The 19,549-nt window shown below is 44.3% G+C and overlaps 1 protein-coding gene across 6 annotated transcripts in view; it reads right to left on the bottom strand.

Moving 5' to 3' along the window:
- DOCK7 (dedicator of cytokinesis 7) overlaps positions 1 to 19,549 on the bottom strand; it is a 90,430-nt gene that overhangs the window by 27,076 nt on the left and 43,805 nt on the right. For 3 of the 6 annotated variants that reach the window (XM_056498072.1, XM_056498073.1, XM_056498074.1), the window contains exons 15-27: positions 15,314 to 15,431; positions 14,564 to 14,634; positions 13,718 to 13,856; positions 13,432 to 13,533; positions 13,121 to 13,207; positions 12,143 to 12,374; positions 10,675 to 10,839; positions 8,282 to 8,451; positions 3,361 to 3,450; positions 2,265 to 2,360; positions 2,029 to 2,169; positions 1,798 to 1,911; positions 521 to 691 (exon numbers count right to left, since the gene is read on the bottom strand). In XM_056498072.1, coding sequence (XP_056354047.1) covers positions 521 to 691; positions 1,798 to 1,911; positions 2,029 to 2,169; positions 2,265 to 2,360; positions 3,361 to 3,450; positions 8,282 to 8,451; positions 10,675 to 10,839; positions 12,143 to 12,374; positions 13,121 to 13,207; positions 13,432 to 13,533; positions 13,718 to 13,856; positions 14,564 to 14,634; positions 15,314 to 15,431 — 1,696 coding nt within the window. Of the gene's footprint in view, positions 1 to 520; positions 692 to 1,797; positions 1,912 to 2,028; positions 2,170 to 2,264; positions 2,361 to 3,360; positions 3,451 to 8,281; positions 8,452 to 10,674; positions 10,840 to 12,142; positions 12,375 to 13,120; positions 13,208 to 13,431; positions 13,534 to 13,717; positions 13,857 to 14,563; positions 14,635 to 15,313; positions 15,432 to 19,549 lie in introns of those variants that run through there. The other 3 variants (XM_056498075.1, XM_056498077.1, XM_056498076.1) reach the window with 2 other exon arrangements.

Here is a 19,549-nt window from a genome sequence, read left to right as displayed (position 1 = left end):
GTTATTGTCTTCCCCTGTTAGGAAAGGTAAACCAAATAACCTTTAAAAGTGGATTGGTTAAACTTTTAACTTAAGGATGCTCTTATTCAGGCTGAAGAAGGCTTTAATTTGATTTAGTTCATGTGATTTTGCAACTAATTAATCCACTTGAATGACACACTAATTCAAATTACTTCTTCTGAGCAGGCCAGGACTAAGCTGCAGGGAGCTCAGAAGTGTTGCCAGAAAAGGGTAGCACTGGACAAAGTATTTTTTTTTATTACTTACTTGTCCAATATAAGAGGGGACCAGATCCCTAAGGACAGTGTGTGATCACTGTCAGGAGAGTGATATGGGCATTCTTTGCTCAGTAATAAAAGATCAAAAGCAATCAGAACCTATGTGGCAGGAAAAACTGATTTCTAACTGAACACTTCCAAAAATATTAGCAAGAGGGACTGAAAGTGCAGTGATACAACTGCCTCAGAGGGTTTAATTCTCAGCCCAGAGCTCAACCTGTATTTCCCCAATTTCTCAGTACCTGGGAAGTGGCTGAAGACACAGATGGTGATGGAGATGCAGGTGGTGTGAGCAAGCTGCAGGGTAAATTCAAGGTGACATAGTGCTCATGGCTGCAAATGATGCGCAGGAAGTCCAGCCTCAGAGATGCCAGGTTGCTTGGATTTGATAAGGAATACAGCTTTGAAGACACCTGCAAAATCCAGCCCACAGCATTGCAGTCAGCACCAAAAGAGAGTGTAACTGCAGGGTGAGCCCCCCTGGCCCACCCCTGCTCCCCAGAAACACCCCAAAGCAGGAAGTGGAGAGCTTGGTATCATTAAATGGTCACAGCCATGTCCACAGCACTTTTTTGTGCCAGAGATTAAGTTCCTGATGTGCAGGAGCCACACACATCCCAGACATATCTCTCAATACAAGATCTATACATCAGTCATATTTAAATAACCAAATGAAGAACTGTGGACTTCATCTATTGGGCGTTGGAACAAGATCATCTTTAAGGTCTTTCCAACCCAAACCATTCTTTGATTCTGTAATTCCCACATCCTCTTGATGTCAGCAGGCAGTTGTGAGGACCACAGTGGGATACACTAACAGCTCCAGGATGCAGGGTGGTTTTTATACATATATCTTTTATATATAAAAATATAATGAATGACACATAATATATGTAATATACAGCAGGCAACTTAAAATCTTAAATGCTCTTGCTGTTCTTCTGCCCCTTACAGAAAATGTTTTAGACTCTACAAGGAAAATGAGTCTAAGCTTAGTCCCACTTCTCACTGATCCCTTGTTATCTCCTCTGTACACAGCATCAGAATGGACGTTTGTACTTAAACAAAACTTTGTGGCTCAGGGTGATTTTCCTGTCACACAGCAAATGAGGAGCCCTCCTTATGGGGAAGGACACTCTGCATCCCCCAAAGGATGGAAGAGGAGATCAGTGATCAATATGATCATCCAGGGTCACTGTGTCCTTAAGAGACCACAACAGTCTGAGCTCCCTCACAGAACCTCCCACTAATTTTTGATTCAATTACTCTGAATGTGGTAGGCAGAGGGAATAATTTTCCCTTCCTGCTGCATGTCCATCCACTCCAGGGAGTGACTCCTAATTCACAGTTAAGAGAGCAATCAGAGAGGTATAAACCCTAAATCACCCCTGAGAACACCCTGCTCTAAGAAGACCTGAACAGCAGAATTCTGTGTCCAATTTTACTGTCCAGAGGAACTGAACAGTAATAACAGGCTCTGCCGTGGTTCAGTTAAGTCACAATGTTTATCTGCATTCACCTGTTTGTAGCAGGTCTTAATAAGATTAAACACAAATCCTCTGTCCATGATGGACAACAAATCATTGAGGAAAAACGCGAGGCTGGTGTTGAGCCGCTCCACCATTTCCGTGTCCTGGAGAGAAGGAAGAGAAAAGCAGAGAGCAGATGAAGAACCCAGTGTGTTTTCAAGCAAACAAGAGGCAGGAGGGCTGGTGGCTGAGCTGGGCTCAGTGTAATTGTTTGCCATCACCTTCTGGAAGCGGGAGACTATATCACCAGCGATTGTGCTGACCAGTGCAGTCACGTCATCCATGAAGCGCTCCGGGAAACGATTCTTTCTCGACACATCCAGTTTGTCAGCAAAATACAGATGATGCACCATGCTCTTCACCTACGGGGATATAAATTACAGCAGAGCCACTTGCAGCTGTTGCTGGCTCTGTTTGAAAGCAGGGGCTGGGAGACATCAGGGAGGTGTTTGCTCACCATCAGCTCGAAGAAGAACCAGGCCTGCTGCAGGGCTGCCTCCCGCACACTCCCGCTGCACACAACCCACTGCAGGGCCAGCTCCTCGTGGAAAAGCTACAGAGTCAAACCAGAGTCAGCCCCAGCCTCCAGAGCAGCTCCCAACACAGCCCCATGAGAAATGTCAGCACAGTCCATGGCAAGTATGGCAAACAATGAGTTAAAAGCAAACTAAATAACTGAGGACATGACAGCAGTGGTGGCATCCCATAAAGAAATCCCCAGCTAACAATGAGGGATGAGGTTATGACATGTGATGTGAGAAACCTTTCACAGCATCTCGCTCCAGGATTGAATCTCAAGTGTCAAAAGAATTTTCCTCCCGCCCCCAAGAAATAATAATTAAAAAAAAGGTTGGTGCTCAAATTAGTTTAGTTTAAAAAGTCTACCTTTCTGCCTGGTCTGATTTTCGCAGGAAAAAGGAGTAAAAAGTGGACATATAAAGTGATTTGTACAAAGATGTATATTTACTGTGAGAAAGGATTTAAAACAGTAAGAAAGAAACATGGGGCTCAAACAGCTCTTGGATTTCTTTTCTCGGGACGACCAACCCACAGACTGACGGTGGCACTGGCCACATTTTCATTACACAGCAGCTCTGGCATTTTGCCTTTCTGACATTGTTTACAAGGTTCTCATTTCCTGTAAGAGAGTTCACTTTCAAAGTGACTCCCATTCCCTTTCTGGAGTCTCTCTGGAGTGAGCTCAGCACACCAAGCCATCCAACACATTTTCATTTTGCACACAAAATGTATCATTTACATGTCTAGACAGTGCTATTCATATTTTTTGAAAGCCAGTAATAAACTGGCCTCAAACACTATGGCCATTAAATCAAAAAGCAACTCCTGATCATTTAATTCTTTCCAATTCAACTCCAAATACTTCACATTCCCTACAGCCTGGATATTCAGAGGTGTTAAGCACCAGCAGTTCCTAATGACCTCAGAGGGGAAAAAAAAAATCAGGCTATAAAGAAAAGAATAAATTGCATCATGTTTTCAGAATGACTTGACCTCCCTGCCCCACAATATCAATTGTCTCCACTGAAATCTACCTTTTTGGTTGGTAATCGTCCTGTTAATGTTTGTAAGAAACTTGACGTCTCAGTGTGCGAAGACATACGATTACAACTTCGATCCGTAGCCTACGGAGTGGAGATGAATGAATGATGACAGGACATTAAAGTTTGCTGTGGATGGGTTTTGCAGCTCAAGGACAACCAAAGTTTACAAAAATACTCTTCCAACTGTAAGGTTTTTAAGCATTCTCAAACTCTTAGCCATTTACAATTGGGTCTAAACAAAATGACAGCAATTTTGATTGGTTTTAGGACATACAGGTTATTTAAAGAATTGCATGTTCTGATGCACAAAGACAATGCTGCAAAGCATGAAACTTTTTTATCATTGCATTTTATCAACATGCACAGGGAATATCTGGAATTTCAGCCCATACCTCTCAATCTACCAGAGGCCAGAAGTGGGGGGATGTACCCACACCCAGCTGCTGCTGCCTCGGGCAAGGAGAAAATCACTCAAGTTCTGCTTCTGATGGAAATAATTTGCCATGAGAGCAAGTGAACTTGGACTAAATATTTTGGGAAGGCTGATAAACTGGGAAGGAGGAGCAGTTGAGAGGTACGTTCAAGGCAACCATGCAGTGGAGAGCAGCAGGCAACGGGGGCTAAATAAATAAATAAATTCTTCCTGACTGAAGCTGCTGTAAAGTTTTCATACTTTGCAACACAGAACAGTACAATTGGCCCTGGCAAATCACTGCCTCCAGCACTCAAACTGACAAGCTTTAAGAGATAATTTCATATGTGGCAATCAATTTGGGTTCACAATATTCCACTCAAACAAGTCATGAAGGATTACTGGACGATGAGTACTAAATGCTTGATGAGAATGGCAAAATGGTTCACGACATCAAAAGGAATGGCAAACATGGACAAAACTATGAAGCTGTGATTAATGTTCCCACTTAGAAATGTGCTCCACCTGAAGCTGAAACTAGCATGAGAGAAAGAGAAAAAAAGAAAACAAAAGCAGTCACAGCATTTACATTTTGCAGACCAGCAACCACTGAAATGAAAGGAGGGGACACGTTCACACAACTGGAGGTTTTTCATGCAGTGTGGTGGGGTAGTGGGGGAGAAGATGAGAATTTATAAAATCAAACTGAAAAGTTTTCAAATAAACAATTATGAAAAAAAAAAAAACCAAAAACCAAAACCACCAAAACTGGAATATGCACTGAAAAGAAGATATTCTACAAGGACACATCAGGAAAACAAAGGCAGAAAAACCTCTACTGAAGACACCACCTGTGTTGATTCTGCACTTGGGCTGGGGTTGGATCCCCATGGGGCTGCTTTTGGACCACCAGTGTTTACCCAGGAATTGGAGCGGTCTAAGCCCTGGGCATGTAATAGAAAGCAGTTGGGAAAGGAAAGAAATATTACACTTTGCATGCCATACAGTAGTTAAAGTTCAGTCCTTACAAGCAATCAAAGTGGGTACACTGCAAACACATCAGCACTCAGAACTGTTGGGGCAGCCTGAGTTCTCAAGTGCCTGCTGAGTCCAGAGGATTATTTTATATCTCACACACATACAGAACATTAATCCTGTCAACAGCTCTGGTCTGGCCTGTACTGCCTGGAATGCTTGACATTCAGAAACTCTCCTGAAATATCCCACTTGTCCTTTGCTCAGTTTAAACCCATTCCCATGGAGCCAGCTGAGATTTACACTGTGACAGAGGAAAACTGGTGCTGAGATGTAAGGATGCTCTCTGAGGTTTCCAGCACCTTCAGCTTGGAGTTCTTAAGCTCTACAATTCTTACAGAAATGCTGAGAAACAGAAGAGGCTGACTGTCAACCCTCACAGGGTTCCCTGCCCATGGAATTAGAAGTCCAGCATTGCTGACAGAATAACCCTGTGGACAGGATTTCACATGGACACTGGGCATTTCCTCTGGGCACTGTGGCAAAGGGAGGAAAGAGCACGTACCTTTTCTGGAACCAACCTGTTTTGCCAAGCAAAACATTTGAAAATGCTTTTCAAAAGCTCAATCTAGCCTGTACTCCAAATTCTACTCCAAATTCTCAATGGATCATTTTTGGCAAAATTACTGTGGATCCTTCCTCTCTCTGCTCTCTCCTCCTTGAGACACTCAGAAAGAAGGAAAAATTTAAACTTGTGCTGCTCCCAAATCAGGAACATTCAGGGTGATGGAATGGACTTCCCTTGGTCCCAGGAAGCAGCTCTGACAGACACAATTCCTCATAAATACCACACATTGATTTTGATAACCCTCACCTGAGTGAGAGCTTCCATCCTCATTTCTGTGCCAATTCAGGGCTTTTTCCCAATATATAAAGCAAAGCTGCAGCTGATCAGCATAAGCTGCAAAGTCCACCAAGCCAAACCATCTATTTCTCTCAGCAAACTAAAATCCACCTCAAGGTTGAACCTGGCGTGAGAGCTGTAACCTGGGATTTAAACCATTAATCCACTGAGATCCTTGAGGCAGAGCTCAGCAGTGCTGTAATTTTGCTTAAGATGTCCAATAAAAAAAATACTGAACACATAAGGAGAGTGTTTTAATCTCAATTACTTTCTGGCAGGAATAAATCAAAGCCCTGTGCCCTGCTCAGCCCCATAAACATGCTTTATTTTGCTCACAGTGATTTAAAGGACTTTGCAGAATGCTGAACTAAGCTCTTGTTTTGTAAAATCAGGTCTAATTTTGAAAATGCCTTTATCCCACTCACATTTCTCTCTCAGGGTTTCCTAATCTTGTCACTCTGGTTCTGAGGATAACAATTAAAAACACACTGTGTTTACAGAAGCAGAAGTAATTTGGTAAAAATCTGGAAGAGAAGGATTCTTTCCTCTTCAGAAAACAAAAGTGTACAAGAGCTTCTCATTGCTTGGCAGAATTACCACAAAGTTCCCAATGCTGTTGTTAAATTCTGTGCTGCCCCTGGGGCTCAACCTGCAGCTGGGTCTGTGCAGGAACATAACCCACATCTGTGAAAATCCACTGGCACAGCAATGAAACTCCACAATGTCTTCTGGGTTTTTCCCAGAATATTGCCAGCATTCAGGATCCCTTCAAACATGTCTTTTTAGACACTTAATAAATTTTCTTCAGTAGGGAATAAAATTTACATGGCTTCAATTCACAAATGATGGCAAAACAAGTGACAGACCTAAGATCTGTGACAATAAAAAGAAATTTTCATAATCCTGTAAAGAGTTTTCAAAATGAAGTAAGAAGGTGATAAGGGAGACTTTAAGCACTTATACCACACCTCTAAGTACCTTACATTAGAATAAAAATAACACAAGACTGGACTTTGAAGACTTTCCTAAAACAACAAAAAAAAACACAATTTGAGTTGTTTTAAAGCAGAAAACTTCCTGTGACAGGGAACCTGCACTTCAAATTAGAACCCATTTGGGAATATTCCTTAAGCCATTACTTGGGAGAAACAATAGGGAGTTTTGCACCCTTTTACTCATGTCAGCATCTCAAGAAGTGTCTTTTTTTTCATCTATTAAGAAACAGAAATAATTATACTCAACCAAATGTCTGTATAGCCAGACTGAGGTTAATTCCTGATGTTCAGACTCCTCTAAAAGAAAGTTTTCCCTCAACAATTATCCATGGAATAGGTTTTCTTTTAAAGCCTGGAGTACACCTCTGGAAGAAAATCTCTCTTCATTTTGTATTGTGACATTATTCACCAAGCCAGCACATGTTAAAGCTCTGATAGCCTGGGTAAATTCCATATGCACATCAGTGCCTGTGGCATTTCACAAAAGGTCAGGCTTGTTTAATTAGCAAGATACTGAAGTGGTCTTTAAAATATTTCAAGACTTTTAAATCCAGACTTTGATGTAAGAAATAATCATTTGCCTACCCACAATTCTTCAGCCTTTTATTTGGTCAGCAAATGATATTGTTATTCATTAAAAATTGGTAATCTCTTCCTCAAACTGTGTTTTCCTTGCTCTTATAAAACCCAGCATCAGCCATGTCAAGCCTGTCTGGTCAGGGTGGTGGCTTTGGTAACAACCTTGCTCCCTAAACTTCCAAAGGAATTTAACAGCTCTCTGCAAGGGCTCAGGAATTCAACACTGCTGGAAGAGTGAAAGGTCATGGTGGGAGAGAGCCTCACTCTGGTGAACTTATCACAGTTAGAAGGATAAAAAAAATAAGAGAGAACCCCAAAGCAGCTCAGGCACCCCTCTCAAGGGAGGGAATTACCAACACTGCTCTGTCCTGGCTCATCCCACCTGTTTTAGGCACAAAATGAGGGTCTCAGACTGGGACTGTGGTGGTTTTGTGTAGTCAGAAGTCAGCAGGAGGAGCTGGATTTACTGATCCCTCAACAGCCAGAGTAGAACCACACTGGATGCTCTGCATCCACACTGGAATGTCACTTTGTGGTGTGGGGAGCCAGTGGAGTCAGTCCATCTACAGCTCAGCTCAGACTGTGCCTCTCCAACCATCCCAAACCCTCCCTGGGCCACACAGGGAGCAGGAATACTCCTGCTGTGTGCAAGACACGTGCTCTGGACACGAGGAGTAGGGAAATCTGAGCAGCTGAATGCAGAGGAGGGAGTTTGGGGTTGGGAGGGAAGATTGGGGTAAGAGGGTGCAAGGTCTGGGGAGACACAACCGAGCTGGGCACAGGATTTGGCTGCTGGCCATGCAAGAGGTGAGGGGGAGACAAATCCAGAAGGACTCCTGCCCTCAGAAGCAGCACTCCAGGATGGCTCCAACAAGCAGAACCATTTCCAAGGAGCAGTGTTCCTGTGGTGCCAACAACTCCTGCTGGGAAAGGGCTGAGGAGGGGCTGGGACAACCCCAGGCCCTTCCCGGGCACTGAGGAAGGAATGGAAGGTGCTGGGGCTCCGAGGGCCCCTGGCAGGACAGACAGACAGACAGACAGACGTACCTTGGTGCCGATGATGGAGCGCACCTCGTCGTCGGGCGAGGTGGGGGTGCCCGAGATGTCGGGGTTGCTGTTGCTGAGGCTGCGCGAGCGGTTCAGGTTGAGGCTGGCGGGGCGCACGGCCGACCTGGCCATGGTGGCGTAGTGCACCGAGCCGCCCAGGCCGCCGGGACCTGCGGGGACAGCTGCTCACCGGGCTGTCCTTCACAGCCAGAGCCCCTTGGCACTGCCTGAGAGCCTCGGCACAGCCAGAGCCCCTCGGCACTGCCAGAGCCCCTCGGCACAGCCAGAGCCCCTCGGCATTGCCTGAGAGCCTCGGCACAGACAGAGCCCCTCGGCACTGCCAGAGCCCCTCAGCACAGACAGAGCCCCTCGGCACTGCCTGAGACCCTCAGCACTGCCTGAGACCCTCGGCACTGCCAGAGCCCCTCGGCACTGCCAGGCCTGTCAGATCAGTCTGGCCATCCTTTACACCCTGAGCCCCTCGGCACCGCCAGAGCCCCTCGGCACAGCCAGAGCCCCTCGGCACTGCCTGAGACCCTCGGCACAGCCAGAGCCCCTCGGCACCGCCAGAGCCCCTCGGCACTGCCAGGCCTGTCAGATCAGTCTGGCCATCCTTTACACCCTGAGCCCCTCGGCACTGCCAGAGCCCCTCGGCACAGCCAGAGCCCCTCGGCACTGCCAGAGCCCCTCGGCACTGCCTGAGACCCTCGGCACTGCCTGAGACCCTCGGCACTGCCTGAGACCCTCGGCACTGCCTGAGACCCTCAGCACTGCCAGAGCCCCTCGGCACAGCCAGAGCCCCTCGGCACTGCCAGAGCCCCTCGGCACAGCCAGAGCCCCTCGGCACTGCCAGGCCTGTCAGATCAGTCTGGCCATCCTTTACACCCTGAGCCCCTCGGCACTGCCAGAGCCCCTCGGCACAGCCAGAGCCCCTCGGCACTGCCAGAGCCCCTCGGCACTGCCTGAGACCCTCGGCACTGCCTGAGACCCTCGGCACTGCCTGAGACCCTCGGCACTGCCTGAGACCCTCAGCACTGCCAGAGCCCCTCGGCACAGCCAGAGCCCCTCGGCACTGCCAGAGCCCCTCGGCACTGCCTGAGCCCCTCGGCACTGCCAGAGCCCCTCGGCACTGCCTGAGACCCTCGGCACTGCCTGAGCCCCTCGGCACTGCCTGAGCCCCTCGGCACAGCCAGAGCCCCTCGGCACTGCCTGAGACCCTCGGCACTGCCAGGCCTGTCAGATCAGTCTGGCCATCCTTTACCATCCAGAGCCCCTCAGCACTGCCAGGCCTGTTTGGTCAGTCCAGCCATCCTTTATCATCCAGAGCCCCTCTGCACTGCCAGATCTGTCTGGTCACTCTGGCCATCGCTCACCCAGACCCCTCAGCACAGCCAGGCCTCTCCTGCCTGGTCACTCTGGCCATCCTTTATCACCCAAACCCCCTCAGGACACCCAGCCCCACCCAGGCCTCCCCTGCCCGGCTCTCCAGCACATGAATAAAATTCTGTTTTATCCACTGGGATGCAGGAGACTCCCTATGGGATTGCCTTTACTAATGGAATGTTTTCCAGACCTCACATCAAAGGTGGGCACAGTTTGGCACAGTTTTATGTGCAAAACCTTCCCAACACCTCTCAGAGCTTTCCCACTCTGTGCATGAATATTCCTTCCAAATGTTTTTCATGGCTGTCACTCACCCCACCACTTTCCCATCCCTTGCTCTCAGCAGGGCTGGGATTAATTTTTTTCCCTCCTGTAATCAGACATGTGTTTTCTAGTATTTTACGCTCCTGGTTTAAATATATAATGTCTATATTTTATATATATATATAAAAATAAAAACATGTTTTTTATATTTATATATATATATGTGTGTGTGTCTGTGTCTATGTATGTATATATACATTAAAATATGTAGAATACTATATAAATAATAAATTCAATTAATTTAGGCTCTATTTCTTGAATCAGCTCAACTTTGATCATCAATTGCAATGGCAATAAGAGCAAGTCTCTGTTTAATTGATGGACAACACTCTTTGCATAGCTATTCTATCCAGCCAGTGTTTAAATTTTTGCTGGAACTGATAAAAGTATAAAAGTTCTTGTGAAGGAGACTGGGAAACATGACAGGCCAGGAGTGTAGCACACCTGTCTCATGGAAAAAACCCTAAAACCCAAATTTTCTGCTGTAATTCAAGATCCTTCAGCAGTGTCAGTTACTTAAAATCATCAAAGAATTAAACTCGTCTTTTAAGTGGCTACACTGGCAAATTAATAAGAGGGTCCTGCAGGGAAGCAGCCACACAGTTGGAGCTGAGGAACACCTGCCAGCAAGTGGCTTCTGCCTTCTTTTAACAAACTTGAAATAAAATGGGAAAAAAAAGAGCTACCTGGTGATGGTGAGTTGGGATAGGTGTTGGGTAGGCGAAAAACATAATAAATATAGGAAGCAAGAAGGCTGTTCCTGCCATGCTGGTCCTGGTTGCCATCCAAGTTCTTGTGAAGTCTGTTTATAATTGATGCCATTGCTTCAAAAGATGCCTGGCCCAGGTTAACTGAAAGCAAAAAGTGAGAGTTTGGTTTAGACTGCAGCAGAACCCAGGGGAAATCCTAAATGTGCTGTTATCCACCTCCTATAGGGTATTTGGTGGAGCTTCTTAGAGCCTAGCAAGCATTTCTCATCCCAAACTGAGCCTGGTGTTTGAGCCATGGCTAAGCAGCCTGAGAGCAGGACAGCTGCTCCAGGGATCAACTTTTATTAATAATAAATTTAATGAATTTAGGCTCCATTTCTGGAACCAGCCCAACTCTGGTCATCAGCTACAATGGTAACAAGATCAAGTTTTTGTTTAATTCCCTTTGCATAATACTCTTTGGATATTTATCATGCTTTTCTCTGTTAATTATTTCCTCTATTTAAGCCTTAACCAAAATACAAATTGCATCAAAAGAACAATTTCATTTTCTGTTTCGAGAAAAAAGTTGTTCTGAAAATGAGCACAAAAATCTACACACAGACTGCAGCAGATATCCTAAAAAAATTAAGAATGGAGAATACAGTAGCTAGAGAATGAAAATCCTATTTTAAATAAATCCAGCCATTAATGTCCATAATATTCCACACAAACCAACTAAACCAATACAGAACAGAAAGAGTGAAAGAACATTAAAATAAAAATGCAGGTAAATTCTTTCCCAGAAAGATTAAATAAATAAATAAATAAATAAATAATATAGCTAAGAAAATATTTTTACAAGTATTTTTAAAGCAGTCTTAGATCCATGTCAAAACTCAGGTTTTCTGCAAAATAATCAGCAAAAACTGCTATTTTAAATACTAAGGATCTAATTCTGACTTAAACTTGAGATTTTTTTGTACTGCTAGAGCTTAGCCCTTCACAGGGAGCAAAAGAAGGGATTATTCAAGCTGGCAGCATCAGATCACAACAGGAACATACACTCTGTATTTTCCTAACTTTACCTACTTCCAGATTTTCCAAGGTGACTAATAAGGATGAAATCCCTACTTTCTGTCAGGATGGAAATACCTTAACAGTGTTCACAGTGCTAAAAACATGCTGAGCATCCAGGAAAATCAGCCTTTTTTTTCTGGTGGCTCAATTTGGACACCAAATTCCCAGCCTTTCTTAGAAGCTTTCTATTAAATATTAAATATTGTTCCTGTGTATATCACCCCAGATCTGGATGCCAGCATGTTTTATTTGGGAGACACTTGGTATATTAGTGGCACTAAAATAAAGCATAAAAATGGACTTTTTTACTTCAACATAAATATGATAAAATTGGAAGTGTCAAACTTTCAGCTATGTAATTCTCTATAAAACTTAAATAAAATACCTATTTGGCCTGCAATGACAGGAGGTCTTACTACCAGAAGGATCAGTTTGTCAAGCAGGAGATGAAGAAATCGCACTACCGGCTCCAGTTGAGAGGAATTTAAAGCTGAAATGCTGCTCTTCAGTTCATTTTCCAAGTTGTTTTCCATAATTCTCATGTCTCCTATTCGCACAGGGAACATGTGCTCATCCAGAGCATGGACAAGTGCAAAGAACTTGTCGAGGTAAGGGTCCTACAACAAGCAAAAAGCCAACAATCAGCAAGAATCTTCAAAATATCTTCATTTTCTATGGATTTGTGTCTCATGGGTGGGTTCTCACCCTCTTTTTTCTATCTGGCCATTTAATCTCTCAAAATTAGCAGAAATTCAACATCTTTGAGAGATCTATCCATTTTTAATTCTAATTCTAGTTTAAAAGTTATCAAAAACACAGAGACTGTGTATTTTAAGAAAAACCAGACAAAAATGCACTAAAATCACATTACTATTTACAGCACAAATAAAATACACAAACCCCATCAAAATGACAGAGTGGGAATTAATAAAACAAAAGCTGAAATGATTAAACAAAATGATTGTCATCTTTATTTTCAGATCAAAGATAGACAGAGGGAAAATAAAGGGAGAAATGAAAGAGGAGGAGGGGAAAGGGAAGAACAAGAAAATAGAACAAGAAAACAAGAACACATCATTTGCCTGGCTGTGTTAGAGCTGTTGTATCAAACACAACAGGCTGAGGTCTGAAAACACTGTTGGCCATTCACCCCCAGTGAATAAAGGCCAAACCACTCATATTTTTAAGCAGAACTTCTCAAATATACTCACAGCAGAATGTGGAAAAACAGGTGTGCTGGCTCAGAACTGAAAATGAGATTGGAATTTCACTACAAGGGATTGTTACACCCTTCACAGCATCAACTCTGACAGTGTTTCAACTGTCAGATTATTTTATCCCAGTGACTGCTCTTGACATGTACCTGAGTGTGGAGGGATGACACAGCAACAACTTCCACGTTGAAAACTCCTTTGTGGTTATCCACCCACTTCATCCCAGGGAGGGGAACCTGCAGGTTGAGGGAAGAATGAAAGAGGATGTGACAATTTAATTTATTTTAATTTATTTTGGTCATATCACACACACATAGCCACACACAAACACTAAAATTCTGTCTAAATTGAACGGTATTTAAGAAATCAATAAATGCACACACACAGATATGTACACACACACCCTCTCATTTTCTCTCTCATGTATTCTGCTGGTTTTCAGCAGGAGAACTCAGCTCACCTCTGGGGAAAGCACTGAATAAGCCTGTGGTGGCTTCTCCAATGACACAGGAAGACAGAACTGACCTGTCTTTAACCGGCCATTCTGAAGCATTGGGATCCACTGGGAAGAGAAAAAAACAACAAAAACACACATTTCTTAATTAATTTCTTCATTTCTTTGAGCTTTTGCCAATTTCTCAAGCTCTCCAATGGGAGATGAGCTCACAGGGATGCTGAACAAAGAGCCAGCAAATGCATTTGAATGAATCCTGTGCTGAAAAATGCAAGGATGGAAAGACACTCACGGTGTAGCCAACTGGAGTCTCCAGGGGTGTGTTTTGCTTTTGTTGGCAACTGACGTGGTAGAAAGTAAAAAGCAGGTGGTGGTGGTCTGTCAAAGTGGCTGGAAGTTTAATCTTGATTTCCTCATGAAAATCAGGAGATCTGTGCAGAGAGCAGAGCCTCAGCTGAGTCACCCACAGTGGTTTGCTACCTTGTGCTCAAGACTGAGCCCTTTGAGTTAAAGGATCTGCAGGGAAGGGAGTGGATGGGCTATCCCAAGGGACTGAAATTCACTTTCTGATCACCAAAGACTGGAAAGACTTCCAATCCACAAAAAAAAAAAGGGCAGCAGCTTCCTCCTCACACAGGCACACTGAAACCCATGAGCAATGAACTCTTGTGTCAACGTGGACACTGCCACAACCCTGACCTGCAGGACAGGAATCTCTCCTGGAACATCTCTCCCTGGCATAGCTGCAAAAAAGCCAAGAAAATATTCCTGCTGGATTCAGCACTCCTCACCCCAGCTGCAATGGAATTATTTTCAAGACCAAGTAGTTCCAATTTGTAGCTGATGCCTAAAAGGCTCCAAGGAAACAATGTGGGCACCTGCTACTGTGAGTTTGGAACATAAATCTTCATGACTACTGACTGGAGCTGTACTTGGAGCATCTGCTGAGCTGGGCTACGTGCTCAGGGTCACACAAAGCTGATTGTACCACAGAAACAAAGACTCTGTCTCCCAGTGGTCACAAAACTCTAAGGACAACACCAACTGGCACTTCAGTCTCTGTGAGTGCTGTCCAGACACTGATTATTACATAATTAACACCAGCCACTGGTAACTGCACCTCCACACTGTGTTTTACCTGTTGTGATACACCACAGCTGTGTATGCTTCTTTGGAAAACTCAGGACAACTGGATTTGCCAAAGATGACCTGCAAAAAGAAGAAAAAACCACAGGAACCCCCCTATAAAACTGTGCCAAGAATTTGTTCCATAATCTGCAGAGACATTTAGAGCTCCATTTATTGTGCACCTGTACAGTTACACCTGCTTGTTCCCTGGCCCTTCACTTACAGGCAGCACTTCACTCAGTCTCAGAAAAGGCACAATTTTAACACCTCCAGTGACACAAGGACACAACATGGCAGAAGAACTGATGGATGGAACCACCCCTGCACAGATCCTCTCTGAGTGGGGATCACTGAACAAAGCTGTCACCTATAATTCTGTCATGGAAGCAAAGCTTCTATTCCCACCACAAGCAGCATCTGCTGCAAACACAGAATCCCAGAATGGGTGGGGTTGGAAGGGAATTTAAATCCCATCTCAGGAATGAGACACTATCCCAGGTTGCTCCAAGCCCCATCCAACCTAGCCTTGGACACTTCCAGGGATGGAGAATCTCTCTGGGCAACCTCTGCTAGGGCCTCACCACCCTTATAACCAACAATCTCATGTTAAAATTCCAGCTGCTCCACTGTTACCTTGCAAACTCTACACAAATGCTCTGAAATACAGCTTTCAATTCCTCTGAACTTGAAACACATCTCAGTGAGGTTTCAACTCAGGGGTTTCCTGACTGCAGGGAGTGCCCTGAGGGCTGTCCCTCACCGGCATGGCATTGCTGGGATCCTCTCCATACATGAACTGCACTTTCACTGTGATGTTCCTGGCAGATCCCTGGCGGTTGGCGAAGTTAAGGCTCTGTGGATACACATAAAGGAGATTCCTGCAAGAGACAAAGGCAGCAGGTGATGAGAGAGGGGTCACACCTTCACTAATGCTGTCATTTCAACCTCTGTGGAAAAGCTCAAAGTGAAGGGTTTGACATTTTCCACTCACTCAGATGCAGTGCACACCCAGACAAAACAATCTGTCTTTGGTAATGACCCCTTATTTCAGACATCAAAATACATAATTTTTAAACTCTCATCATATTTTGAAAAAGTTCTGGTTTGGAAGGGTTCTTGAAAAATCCATCTAAAAATTTCCCAGTGGTTCTACAATCTGAAAAGTTCAAGTGGAAAGAAAACATATGAATACAAAAGCTTTATTTACTTCCACTTTATATACTTTATTTGCTCAACACAGAGCAGCTGGTTTCTGTTAAATACCTTGCTTCTTGTGGCCTGTACTTTTTTTTCTTTTTAAATCTCCTGACATCAGGATGACTTCAGGTTACATTTCTCCTCTGAGAATGGATTAAACTAAATGGATATATGTAGCTTCAGGTAATGACAACACTCTCAGGTATCTAAAGAACTGTTTCAAAGCCTGAAGTAATAAAGTGCTCATCACATCCACAGGGAATGTGGCAGGACGTAATGGGAGGAAATTGCAGCACAGGAGATTTAGGTGAGGCACAAGGGAAAATGTTCTGCTGTAAGGAGAGTTAAAGCAGTAGAACAAATTGCCTTGGAGGGTGTGAAACTTCCATTTTCTGGTGGTTTCTCAGGACAGGTGAGGCAGTCACTCTCCAGATGGGTTTAAAGACAACCTCAACCTTTACTGGGCAGGTGACACATTCTGGAAACCTCTTCCAGCCCCCTTTCTCCAAGTCTGTGATTACTTTAACAGCCATGAGAGATGCAAAATTCTGCAGCATTTTCTGTCCTCTGAGCTCTGCTGGGCCCTTGCCAACAAGGTGAAAGTTGGATTCACACTTCATCAGCAGAACTGTCCACTACAAACCCCTACCTGTCCTTTGTGCAAGTAACTTAGACCTACATGAAGCTCCTTGATGTTCTTTCAAAGAATAAAAAAAAAAAGCAACATTCCCACAGACTTTTCCACCTCAACACTCAGTTATTCAAAGGAAATTATTTTTCTTTTTGTTGCCAAACATAACTAAATGTATGAATTGTTAACATATCTTTAAAAAACCAGCCTGGAAATCCCCAATCCATCTCCCACACAGCCCTGCCCAGCACACCAGCATCATTCCTGGCCCTGGAGCTCCAGCCAGGGGATGCAGGAGGGATGATTCCATGGGAGCTCAGTGAGGGCTCCAAGTGCTGCCTCCAGCTCCAGGGATAAAGGACTGGCACACTGCATTCTGCCCAAACACTGCAGAACCAACACTCCAACAGCCCTGGCTTGTGAGCCAAGAGGAAAAAGAGGTTCCCTTCCCTCTGGGAACTATTCTGTGGGTCTGAACACAATTTTTCAGTAGTTTCCAACTGTTCCTTGTCCCAGAGAGACAACAGATGCCAGATGGGCTCAGAGAAGTGAAGTGAGGAGCACAGCAGGACAATATTTAAGGCATAATAAAGCAGCTGCTGTCGAGTGCTGGCAGCAGGAGGTTGATAACAAAAAGACTCTTTTTTGGATTCTCAGGAGGGCAGTAACTCAGGGAAGGTACCTGGTGCCTTTTAGATGCCAGGAGTTTCCAAAACACCTGCACTGGTGGGACACACTCCTGCAGGAGCAGCTGCAAAGGGAGGCTGCCCTTGGCTGCCTGAAATGGCAACTAATGACAATATTTTGGCCAGTGAATCCCACCCAAGGACTTGGTTCTGGTGGCAATTCCATCTGCTGCCCAAACAGTCCCAGCTAATGCTGATCCTAAGGAATTCCCTAAGAGCAGTCCAGCTCCAGGGATATTTGGGGCAGCCTTATGAACCAGGCTCTGCTTCACCCCTGCAGGCAGAGGAATAAGCTCAGCAGGCAAGTGGGAATTTCTTCCCTCTCAAGTCCTTCATGCTGAATTAAGTTTTTGAATCCCATCCCCACTGGTCACTTTGCCAAATCAACGCTCTCCTACTATTTCAGAGGGGGCCAGGGCCATTTTTGTGACTCTCCTAAATTACTTTGTTCTGCCATGAATACATTTGCTGCTTGATGGTTCTTTTTAAAATGAAAATGGATATGAAAATTTACTCTAAAATGTACCTTGCTCATAAAACTTTTATTAAGTATTATTAGTGCTTAAGAGAAGGATTTAAGGTATTTGTGAAGCCAGGCTACAGGATCCCTATATTAAAGGCAGGATTGATTTGTGCTGAGGAATGGGACAGGTTATTCCCCTCTCCATTGCTATTCAAGCCCTCATTAAGGGCATTTCACTGGATTTCAGATGTACAGAACCCACAGGAATAAGGGACAGGGGGATGCTCCCCCTGTCAGGCAGCCTCTCTCCAGAGGGTTTCCTATTACAGGCTTCTTCCATTTGGGGAAAACTTACATGGAAAGAGGGGAAAAAATGCCCAGCTTGCAAAACAGACTCCAAGTGGAAAAATCCTGTTTTACCTCACCCCAGAATCCCAGACTGGTTTGGGTTGGAAGGGATACAAAGATTCCACCCCCTGCCATGTCCAGGGACACGTTCCACTGTCCATTTCTCCAAACCCTGTCCAACCTGGCCTTGGACACTGCCTGGGATGGGGCAGCCACAGCTGCTCTGGACAAACTGTACCAGGGCCTCACCACCCACACAGAAATTAATTCATTCCCAAAATCTAATCTAATCTAAACCTACCCTCTTTCAGGTTAAAACCACCACCTCTTGTCCTGTCACTCCAGGCCATTGTCCCAAGTCCCTGTCCAGCTTTCCTGGAGCCCCTTTAGCCCCTAAAATCTCCCCAGAGCCTTCTTTTCTCCATCCCCAGCTCTCCCAGCCTCTCTTCTACCCTACACAACTAAAAACCTCACATCTTCCTGTCTAAATACAGTTACAGGAGCCATGGAAAGGGACTGATGGCTGAAAAAGTGACAGGAACATTATAAATGTCTTGATTCTATCAATAAAAGTTACAGGCAGGAGCTTTAAACCCAAGGGCTTATGTTTGGAGCTGTTATTAAAATGCTACACCAAATATGTGCAAAGCTTATCCTATTATCTCAAACAGATCTCTAAAGCACTTTTACTTTCATAAAATAAATTGCTGAAGTGCAAAGGCTTCCCAAACCATGGAAATAATGGCACCAGGCACTCCTCTAAATATTTATGTAGTATCATTGCAGCCATTTTGCAAAATCCTTCACAAAGGTATTAAAACATTAAGAGCCGCTCCTAACTCTTAGAGGGAATTTCTAACTATTATGAAAATTTCCCTTTTCAGTAAAACCCAGAGACCTTTTTCTTTGCTTTATTCCTACTATAAAAATCATTTAAAGCCCATATAATCAGGGTCACCCAGGTGCATGAAAAACCTTCAGGATCATGTTTGTTATATACATCTTTTCCTGACTGAGCTGACAACTCTCAGAGGCAGGATTCCCTCTCAGGGTTTTCACAGCTCTTGAATTTTATGGTTTATTCATGCCAGCAGCTTTTCTCCTCTCTGCTTTCCTGTGTCCCACTTTTCTTCTGGAAAAGTGACTTTTCTCTGGGTCTGTTGTGACATCTAGGGGTGCTCTGGGAGTGAGTTTAGCACTGCCTGACTTCACTGGCCTTGGCATTTATATGGAAACATGCTTGGCAGCTAATTATTACTAATATTTGACATCAGGGCCTTTTGGCTGCCTTTTCCCTTTGGAAAAAAAAACTTTTCCATAGGTAGTGTCGTGCCTGAGCAGCACATGGGACTCAAGTTGTAGAAACCTGATGGAATGTCTGATCCCCAGTTGCTTGGTCATTGAGTAACTTGAGTATTTCTTGAGTAACTCCCCATATTTTTCTAAAGGCTATGCCAAGATTTTTGGGGGGTGATGGCATTAGGAAGAATTCAAAATAAACCAGAAAGATGTCTTGCATGAAATAGTTAAAAAAGAAAATGGTTAATCTGAAACCACATAAATCCAAAGCCACATAAGTACTCTGAAGTAGACTGAAGAATGTCTATATATTTGTTTTGGGTTTCTTTTGTTGTTTTTTTTTCAAATTATATAACCAGTTCTTCAAGTTTT

Source organism: Oenanthe melanoleuca, chromosome 8 (assembly GCF_029582105.1).
Source record: "Oenanthe melanoleuca isolate GR-GAL-2019-014 chromosome 8, OMel1.0, whole genome shotgun sequence".
NCBI lineage: Eukaryota > Metazoa > Chordata > Aves > Passeriformes > Muscicapidae > Oenanthe > Oenanthe melanoleuca.
The sequence above is the reverse complement of the archived record's forward strand: the minus strand, read 5'-3'. Positions and strand labels throughout refer to the sequence as shown.